Consider the following 9,809-nt stretch of genomic DNA (forward strand, 5'->3'; position numbering starts at 1 on the left):
CATATATTTCTCTTTCTCTCTCAGGTGCAAGGACTGACACCCTTCTGCGGGGCTTATACTTCCACAGTTCCAGTGAAAAGTTTAACTAAAGAACGCTTGAAAAGACCCCCTTTATCAGCAAAAGATTTGCGCGATAACATGAAAGTTCTCACCCTTCGAGCCGAAGTATTCTGCACTATGGTCAAAAACACGGCAAGTTTGCTTAAAGGTCCGCGGATTTCTAAATTACTGTCTCCGTTAATTAATTACGCGAAACTCGGTAATGCGTGGCTAATTACAGCTTCGCAGGCTTGTGGATGTGAAGGGGCGTATATTTTGAGCATCCCGAACATCTTTGGCCTGAACGGGCGTTGTCTAACCATTCTGAAGGCACCAAAAGGCGCAAGAAAGGCGCTAAGAGGCACGATTTGCGTCGCCGTTATCAAGAAAATCTTTTGCTGATAAGGGGGGTCTTTTCAGCGAAACTTTTTTCCCTCAAAGGGGGTAGTTATAGCCCTGCAAAAGAGAGTCAGCACGTACACCCTCAAGGGAGTCAAAGTTTACACCTTTTCGCACAGCCTAATGTTACACCATGGTTACACCTTTGAGTGAAAAGTTTTGCTAAAGAATGCTTGAAAATACCCCCCTTATCAGCAAAAGATTTTCCTGATAACGGCGACGCAAATCGTGCCTCTTGGCGCCTTTTTTGCCCTTTTCGGCGCCGTCGGAATGGTTAGAAAGCGCCCGTTGAGGCAAAGACTGCATGCGGGCTGAGTTGAGACGTACACCTTTCGTCCCCATTAGTACACCCGTGGCTAGTAGCGCTAGTTCTGAAGCTTTCAACCTTAGCTTGACCAGGCAAATTACTCATGTGTTTAGTTCCACACGCATTAGGGAACATTATTAGAGCCATTTAATGGCGGAGTCTGTCCGTGAGAGGGCGTTTCTCTGCGCCAATGACGTGTGGAGGTTAGATGGCGGTATACAGTGGCCGGCAGATTTAGTCGTCTTGTCAGAGATTGAGCCCCACGCATAATCCGTAAGCCTGATTCAGTACCTTTTCAGCAATTTTTTCCACTTTTGCTCCTTTCTCTTTCATTTCTTTTACCTGGTCTGTTATCGCATTACTGTTTCTTTACTTAATTCAGTACATGTATTTCTAACGTCGAATAGGACTCCTCTGGTTTGAAGCGAAAATATGGCCGTATGTGAACATTATTTGTTTGCCGCTGTGCTTTCGGTGCCTCTGGTTAGTGCTGAACGCTTTGGTGAGTGGAGCAAGGGAGGACAACAATCGTGAATCATTTTATGCATTTTTTATTGACCACGAAGGAAATATATTCTCTGCCAGGGCACACCTGCTTTAGAGATGAAGGAGCCCGCTGGTCAAGCAAGTAGGCGGGAGACATAACCAAACGTCTTTTGACTCTTGGCAGCGTCAACAGACACTGATGTCGCCATCACTACGAACACCAGAACGCGCGCACACTGTTTATTTCCGGTGAGTTTGAAGCAAACGTCCCTCTGGGGGTGAAAACTCAGTCGGGGTTCCCCACAGGCTCTCATCCTCCGCACAGGTAATGCACCACTCTGGCAGGGCTGCTAGGCTCCTCTGTGGCGATCTGCTTGGGGCTTAGCGTCACTGAGGCGCTTTGCGACAGTTTTTCGCACTGCCACCATGCATAATCGAGCCCTTCACTGCACATTTACGTACAACACTTGTCGATACTGAATCGCTAATCTTTCAGCAGCTACATCTGATACAACTCTGGTATGGCACGCCATGGTTTATCTGGACACAAATTGGTGCAGTTAGAGCCACTGAGAAAACTAAACAGTACGCCGAGTATTACACTCAACTCTACGAGTGACGACAAGAACGTTCAGACTTCTGTCCGCATGCTACTTTGCCGGCGGCTACGCCGAACTCGCCTGTACAAGTTACACACAACAGTCCGTTTACCTTTTTCGCCGTCCGGGGCCAAATCCTGGGAGGACACGTTGCCTAGAATGAACACTTTCACACCAGCCAGAGGACAAAGTGCCCGAGTAAGAACTTCATTCATGAACGGTGCGACGTTCACACGGGGTCCCTAACCGCACTCCTAGCGAATCATTTTTGGAATTAGGCTCACTAGGAGTGCGAACTTGTTCGCTCTTTTTTTGTCTCTCCGAACTTTAATGAGCGCCATTATGACGACTAGGATTTGCTAAAATACTGTTCGAAACGAGGTACAAGAGACCGACACAGTACTTGATGTCGCTCGAGCCGACAGAGCCAGCGAGCCGCATCGACTGTGTACAAACGACAAAGGCAGTACTCCGGTTTCGAACAGGGTTTAATTCCAAGACAGGCGCTGCCACGGACAGCTCGACTCGAACGGCATCCGTGAAGGCTCGATGACGGCACCGTCCTCCAAGGTGGTAACCAGGACGCATAGATAGGAGGCGGTCTGCACCAAGAGGCAAATCACGTTAAAAATGTAACGTTTAGGGCGACCACCATTCCTTACCGATTGCAAACAGGGTTTAATGATTTCAAGACAGGCGCAGCCATGTACAGCTCGCCTCGAACGGCATTCTGGACGTCTCGATGACGGCCCCGTCCTGCTCGGCGGTGGCCGGTACGCATAGGCAGGAGGTGGTCTGGAACAAAAGGCAAAGCACGTTAGAAATGTTGCAATTTCGAAGGTAATCACGGCTTACCGAATGCGGGGTCCATGATTACGCCTGGCAGGAACGGGAAGGGACGCTGAAAGGCAAAGTAACAGACGAACAACGACAGAACCACGTTTATTACCAGAAAACACCTCTGTACAAAACACGCGTCGTCGAGCTCAGTAGACAGGACAGATGGAGACGTGTACCTGCCTAGCCAGAAGAGTAGTGCATGTTTGCGGGAAGGAGCAAGTGCAATAAGACACAACACAAGGGTCAGGGAAAGGGGAGGGCGGAGGCGGTGCCGGACGCGAACCTGAAAAGGAACCAAGGACACCAATTCCATCACTCGCCTTTGCCACGACCCCAATTTGGCGCCGCGGACCGCAGAGCTGCGTTCCGTGCTTCAGTGATGCTTGTTGAAGGTGGCGACTGTATTCCGAACGCCGCGCGAACCGAGGACGTGCGAGCGGAAGGCATTATCGAAGTGAATATACCTCGGCTACCGCGGCGTTCGGAAAGGAAGACCGACTATCACCATAACTTAACGGGGCTTCCGAGCTGAGTCGGACGCTAGAGGCAGTGGCGAAGGGCTCCAACACCGCCACTGCGCCGCTGTCTCGAAAGCTACAGCCTAACGCGCACCGCAAAGCTTTGGCGACAGTCGGAATCCCTGCGTCGCGACGGCCCAGGAAACGTCCGGCTCCGAGGCTAACGTGCGCTCGGTTAGGAAAATGCAAATACGCAAACGTTCAGCGTCGCGAAAAAAATGATACGAAAGCCGGTTTCGTGGGCACGCCGCATGTCGCGCCGGGCCTTCAGCCACGGAACTCACCACTTGGAAGAGTCGTCGGTGAAGACTGTGAAGCAGCATACCGTGAAGGAAGTCCGTGAGGCCCTCGCGGGCATTTGCTTGTCCGAGCGAGCCGGTTGGGAGCGGGGATGGCACAGGCACAACGAAAAACGACTGAAGGAAACAAAAATGACAACACTTATTACATTAAAACACCTCTTAGCGCGAACCAAACTTCCACAATAGACAGCATACCGCCTGGAAAAAAACTCACCTGTCCATCGCCGCCGTCAGCGCGCCGCCAGCTACTCTGCGCCCGATGCGCAACAGGCAGGCCACAGAACGGCAGGCAAGATGGCGTGCCCCTTGTTCTAAAATGCGCTTATCCTGGCATTACAGAGCGCTGCTATCGGTCGGCTACCGCCTACCCTTCCACTCTTTCACATCGATATGGTCTTCCAGAACATTCTGCCAGTTGTAAAACAAAACGAAAAAGTTATCGCATCAAGTCGCAGCCGCGCGGCCACCGGAGCATGCATGACAAGGCATTTTATGCTGCGTCACGGAGCAAGATAACCTTCTGCTTGGTGGTTCTTCATGTCGGCTAGGGGCTTCGGCTGGCGCGATTGCACGGTCCTATCGATCATGCGGCCGTTACCGGCCTTCTTCCGCGGCTTTTGAAACCGAATAAAAAACGCCATGTCTTGACGAAACAGTCGACTGCGCGGGAACACAAATGCTACTGCGTACGAGTCATTGATTGATTGATTGATTGATTGATTGATTGATTGATTGATTGATTGATTGATTGATTGATTGATTGATTGATTGATTGATTGATTGATTGATTGAAAGGTTCAACGCGTCGACGAAATGAAGGTGATGAGGCGCGCCGTAGTGGAGGGCTCCGGATTGATTTTGACCACCTGGGGATCTTTAACATGCGCCGAAATCTCGTATATACACAGGCGGTTGGACTTTTCGTATCCACTAGAAAAGCGGCCGCCGTGGCCCGGACTCGAACCCGCGCCCCCGTTCTCAGCAGCACAACGCCTTAGCCTTAGCCATCGCGGCGGGTGCGTACGAGTCGTGGCTGTAAGAAAATTAGTGCCCTTTCCACTCTGTGAAGAAAATGACCTGCGAAGCTGGACGCAGTCCACGGAGTGCATGAAAGGAAACACGTTTGTTCGTAAATGGCGATTGAACATACTTCCTAGCCAATTATCTGAATGAAACTTTGAAGGACCCAAGGTTCAGTGTCGCGGACAAGCTAGGAGCTGACTCCCCCTTCGTAGGCATCTCACTGTTCGTGTAACACACCAACCCAATCCGCTCGATCACTGGGAGGTCACCGGACAAGTCGCATTGGGCCGTTTGACGACCGCGTTTAAACCTCCCGCCAGCACAACGGAGGCGCCATCAGCAAGGACCGCGTGCACGCACCCCTCCCCCAAAGCCGTGCACGCCGGCAACCGGTTATGTGCGCGGGCTTAGAAGTTAAAGAAACCTGAACAAGTAATACTGCCCCACGCCGGCGTTTTAAGCGGGCAAGTTGCCCTTCATCCGGGAGGTATTCGCAGCTACTCGACGAGCTGGAACTAGAGGGCGCAGTGCGGCGGTAGCGGCTAGAGTCCCGCAGGGAGCTATATAGAGGAACTTTAGTAGCGGCTTTCTATACATGGCGAAGTTGCGCAAAACAAACAAGGTCAAAGAAGAAACGACAAGAAAGGGCGCTTGTCCTTTCGTTTCTTATTTGCCCTCGTTTGTTTTTGCGCAACGTTGCCGTCGATCGCCTCCAACTAGGCCGGCACGCGGTATCACTTCCTATTCACCTATTCGCGGTTCTGTTCGGGCCGACGCCATTCCCACTCTTCCTCGAAGCGAACGAAACGCGGCCATCCCATAGCGAGTTAAAGCTGGCTTTTATTCTAGCGGACAAACATGGAACCGTCGGTTTCCCGCCCCCGTCGTAATCATCTTACTGTCTAATACACCAACCCAGACCCAAACCGATTACGAAAGACAACAGACAGGACGCATTGAGCCATGAAAATTGCACATCTAAACGTCGAACCGGCACAACGGGCATTATCGGAAAAGGCATGAAGGCCAACTGTGCGTGCACGCCCCACTACTTTCCCCCTTACCCCCCCCCCCCCCCCCCGCAACTCGTGCGCGCATAAACCGACAACCGGTGATCTGCGCATACGTAGGCATGAAATACACCGGCGAAAATGCCGCTCGGAAAGCCTTTCCAGTTGGAGAATTATGGGCTCACGCCGTCGTCTCAACCGGGCACATACTCGGCGAGGTGGAATTTGAGGCGGCCACGGTGGCGGCGGCTTTCGGTCACTTTAACGCCCATTCGCGCTTCTGTGTGTTCTCCGCAATCACCTGATAACGGTGCTATCGACGTTGTCAGCCAATAGAGAGAGAAAGTGTTTATTAAAATGAAAATATTTACAAGGCGAAGTTTTGCCTCTCGACAGAGGGCACAGGTCTCGCCGGGGAAAAAAGTGGTTTGGAAAAAAAAACACTGAAAGGGCAATGAAAAATTAAATATGATAACAGGCTATAAAAGGCTATGCACAGACTACATACATACACACTTAGGTTACATACACACGCACTCACACATACACATCCACGCTCACAAGAGAGTGGGCAGGGGGTGGATAGCCGGTGGGGTCGGGCTTCTACAGTTCATGGGCGGGTGTTGAGGCCTGACTCGTCGAGGTACGAGAGGAGCAGCCTGAATGCCTCTCGGTGCAGCATGAAGGGTCCCCAAGGACGCAGGATGTCCTCTGCAGTGCTTGACGGTAGCACCAGCCGCCGGTACCCAGACACCAGTTTGTTCCGGGCACCAGCGTACGCAGGGCAGGAGCAGAGGATGTGATCTAACGTCTCGGGGTCGGGGCAGTGGGCACAGGTGGGTGTGGCCTTGCGACCCTGCCTGTGGAGGCGTGCTGCTGTGTTGTAGCAGCCGGTGCGGAACCGGAGGAGGAGGGACCGCTCTATTCGGGATATCCCTCTGGTGGGAAGGAGCCGCGGGGCCTCACCGGTGGCCACTCGTTTGCAGGGTCAATAGCGCAACTTCTGAAAGAGGTTTTTGCCCGTTTTGGTGATGGTTATGCGGGCGGCGGTGGTGGCCTCAAAACAATCACGCTCACAGGGAACTGGCAAATAAGTTGGAAATTGGTAGCCAAAGGTCGCCGCGAACGCTTGTCAGACACAACATCCTTTAACTCATATGCGTGCGTCACGACGAACAGCTGTTGTATTGGGTTTATTCAACACCAGTGTCGGTTTATTGCACAAAGAAGTTTGCATGTAAGCAGCCAGGTAAGACTTGTGTAGATGAATGAATGAATGAATTTGTTCAGAATATGAAAGGTTGAGCGCCTCATGTCGCGGAATTGAGGAAATGGAGACAATAAATCCTGTTGGCTAGTGGTATATGATCCCTTACACATCAGCCCCGAACACGGACCGCTTAGTTCAGGTCATTTTGGGGGAAAGTAGCCTTCGAATTTAGCGGGTCTATTTGATGACTCTTTGTCCGCACCGCATGCGGACAGTAGAGAGTTTTAGTTGACCGTTTTCGACGGTCCGCTTTGGTATCGGCAGCCCGCTCAGCGCAACCGTGCCACGCATGCGCAATGGCGCTTCCGCTTGCTATGAGCGGAGCGGACCGTGAAAAACGGTGAACCAAAACTCGCTAACGCTGAGCCAAAACTCGGTGAGCTAAAACTCAGTTGAGGAGGGTTCGCTTGAAACACAAACCGGCTAGGTTCGCGCCAGTGGCGTAGCCAGGAGTATGGGGGGGGGGGGGGGAGTGTGCTGACCGGGCTTCAGCCCCCCCCCCCCCCCCCCCGCGAAATTTTTCCGGCCCGCGCTGTGCTGCCTGTTATGCATAGTACGTCGCCTGTGAACAAGTGCGCATAACGCATTGGTGCTTACACAAAACGAAGCGCCCGGCTCCAAAAGCAATGGCGCCCTCGGGTAAGCTCAGACCACGTTGTGCCCCTTTGTATTTGGCATGTCACCACATGGAGACTGAGTCGTTCTCAGCAGAGGAGATTGGCTCGTCACGGTATGGCCGGAAAAACAAGGAGTAATGCGCACTAACTGGCGGCGTAAAAAAAGAGAGACATTGATTGGTGAAGACTGGTACGATGAAGGCCGTAAAGGGAAAAGATCTTTGTATGTGTAAGCAGAACCACGTGCAAGCGGTGGTGGCAGACAATCAATACTCCTGCAAGTTAAAGGGGCCCTAAATAGGCTTCCGAAGGTCTCCATTTCAATCGCGCAATCGCTAGAGTACCCCTTCACGACAACGTATACCAAATATTACACCTCTGCGCGTAAAGCGGGGGCCGCACAAACACGAAAAAAAGATTTCACTTTCTCTCCTGGCTCACCAACCATACCTTGCCGCCACACTGCCGCACTCTGACGCAGTTCTTTCTGGCTCTGACACGCCTGTATGACGCACGAGACATTGCCAAGTACGGCGCCGCGAACGCGAACCACAGCGACAGCGCTCACCATGCAACCGGAATCTGGTGGGCGGAGCATGCACGTCGAGTGCTAAAAAAAAGCGCGCGCAGGGCTTAGCGCAGCCAATGACTGCACGTACATCAAGGAAGGTGATGGATTGCCCTGTTTCTCTCGGTGGTCTTGCGCCGGGTCGATGACGTCGTGGCTTCCACAGTGCTTCGGAGGAGCTACTAGAGGAAGAGAGCCCCAGGCCTTATGGGTGGCCCCTTTTAATGAGCGATAATTCGGCTAATACTTAACGCATTTAAACAATTTTTGCGGGATGACGTTCCTTGGATAATACTCCAGTGGCTGCGCATGCAAAATCGTAACATTCGGCAGCTTATTTAAGGCCCCTTTAACTGAAAAAAGCGATGGGTCTGCGTATTGGGCGAAATGTGTGCTTTACCTGAATGCAGTAAAGTATGCCCCTCTTCCGTGCATCCCCCCTTCATTCTTTCATTTTCACGTTTCTGTGGAGCCCGGGAGGGTGTTGAGGTGGGATAAATGCTTGGTCTCAGCTTGCGCGCACTGCATGTCCCCTTCTGAAAGCGGTGTTGCAGACAGTCATTTTCTCCTCTGCAATTAGGCAGATTCATTCGGCGGTATTTTTCGCTAACCTAGGCAACTGGGTAAAAGCCAGTTGACAAAAAGGGCACGCTGCAGCTCGCCGCACGAGTTCCAGACTTAATCCTAAACGTGAAGGCACGACGGTCACCAGCCCTGCAGACGGCGGTCGCGACAGTAACAAATACCCGATGGCTATCTTCGACCTAGGTCACAACTAAAGCCCCTCCATTGCGTCCATGGTCGCTTTTTCCGTGGGCGGCGGCTACCCAGAGCAGTGTATATTCAGGGGCCGGAGTCACAACGGCGATATGACAGAACGGAGCAAGGACAGCAGCGCCCTGGCTTTGGGAAGTGCCAACGCACAAAAGAGACCACAATTGTAAGTCATTTTCTTCCCCTGACCACTGACTTATCCTTGCGTGATCACTGCAGTCTTTTTATATTTAAGTAATCGCTTTCTAATATTTACACAATGTCACAGTACCTTTATGTCTGCGGGCCAAAAAAATTGTATCTCGTTCTATTTCGAGTGCAATATTTGTGTTTGAATTGGTTGTTGAAAGGAGCGTCCACGATGAAGCGGATAGGTAACTTTGAACGATGGAAAACGTAAATTCAGCTGATATAAACGCCTGAATATCCTATGATGCACAAAGTTGACGAGGGTTACTCAGAGCGTATCGGGACAGCGTTAAGTACATGAAGAGTTACCGCTGTCCATGATGTACATGAAGAGTTAAAAATATATTTGTTCTCGCTGCAGTTTTAGTAGTTTGCTTCATTTACAGGCACGCAACTGCATGTGAGGTAGCCACTGTTGCATGGTGTGCCTGTTATCGCGACTTTTGTTACCCCGTTACATACCGACGCATGCATCCACTGCTACGCCCAATTTTAAAACCATCATAGCAGTGTGTGCAAGTGAAGGGCCTTCGTACTGGTGGCGAAGAAACGAACGTGCCTTTCTAGTAGAATTTTCCTTTCTCTCTTTCTGGCCTTTTTTGAAGTTTTGTGGGCTCAAGAGTATCGTTCTTTCAATGCTCAATCGAGTTGGCATGGTGAACGAATGTAGTAATTAAAAAAAAAAAAAAAAAACAGGCTGCAGACCACAAGCTCTTTCAAGAACACCAGCACACTTCTGCGCTCCCCCATACGGTTGCGCGCTGATGTGATCCTGCATGGATCCATTACTGTTATACGTCCTAAAATGTTGCATGAAAGAAATTTTGAGCAACAGTCAGCATTACTTAAGTAACCAAAATTAGCGAGG

At 51.2% G+C, this 9,809-nt stretch overlaps 1 protein-coding gene across 5 annotated transcripts; it reads right to left on the bottom strand.

Moving 5' to 3' along the window:
• Positions 1-2,300: 2,300 nt before the first annotated feature.
• LOC144153716 (uncharacterized) lies at positions 2,301-4,185 on the bottom strand. 5 transcript variants are annotated; one of them, XM_077685402.1, is made up of 6 exons: positions 3,705-4,184; positions 3,473-3,604; positions 2,847-2,953; positions 2,686-2,731; positions 2,493-2,625; positions 2,301-2,432 (listed from the first exon to the last, which is right to left on the bottom strand). In XM_077685402.1, the coding sequence occupies exons 1-3, from the start codon at positions 3,710-3,712 to the stop codon at positions 2,914-2,916; spliced, it is 180 nt and encodes a 59-aa protein (XP_077541528.1). In that variant the 5' UTR covers positions 3,713-4,184; the 3' UTR covers positions 2,301-2,432; positions 2,493-2,625; positions 2,686-2,731; positions 2,847-2,913. The 5 variants fall into 5 exon arrangements, with proteins under 5 accessions (XP_077541528.1, XP_077541531.1, XP_077541527.1 ...); XM_077685405.1 differs by having other exon boundaries at positions 3,514-3,604; positions 3,705-4,182; XM_077685401.1 differs by having other exon boundaries at positions 2,686-2,953; positions 3,705-4,185.
• Between the last annotated feature and the right edge of the window lie 5,624 nt (positions 4,186-9,809).

The sequence above is a fragment of the Haemaphysalis longicornis genome, unplaced genomic scaffold (genome assembly GCF_048455015.1).
Source record: "Haemaphysalis longicornis isolate Haplotype H1 unplaced genomic scaffold, Haemaphysalis longicornis Haplotype H1 scaffold_9, whole genome shotgun sequence".
In the NCBI taxonomy this organism is placed as follows: Eukaryota; Metazoa; Arthropoda; class Arachnida; order Ixodida; family Ixodidae; genus Haemaphysalis; species Haemaphysalis longicornis.

Bases quoted from the DNA above. Each gene is read 5' to 3' on its own strand.
- LOC144153716 (XM_077685404.1), bottom strand. From the start codon at position 3,117: ATGCCTTCCGCTCGCACGTCCTCGGTTCGCGCGGCGTTCGGAATACAG. The intron at 2,732-2,990 runs GCGAGTGATGGA...TTTGCCTTTCAG, and splicing joins AAATTGGGGTCGTGGCAAAG to CGTCCCTTCCCGTTCCTGCC. The intron at 2,626-2,685 runs GTAAGCCGTGAT...CTTTTGTTCCAG, and splicing joins AATCATGGACCCCGCATTCG to ACCACCTCCTGCCTATGCGT.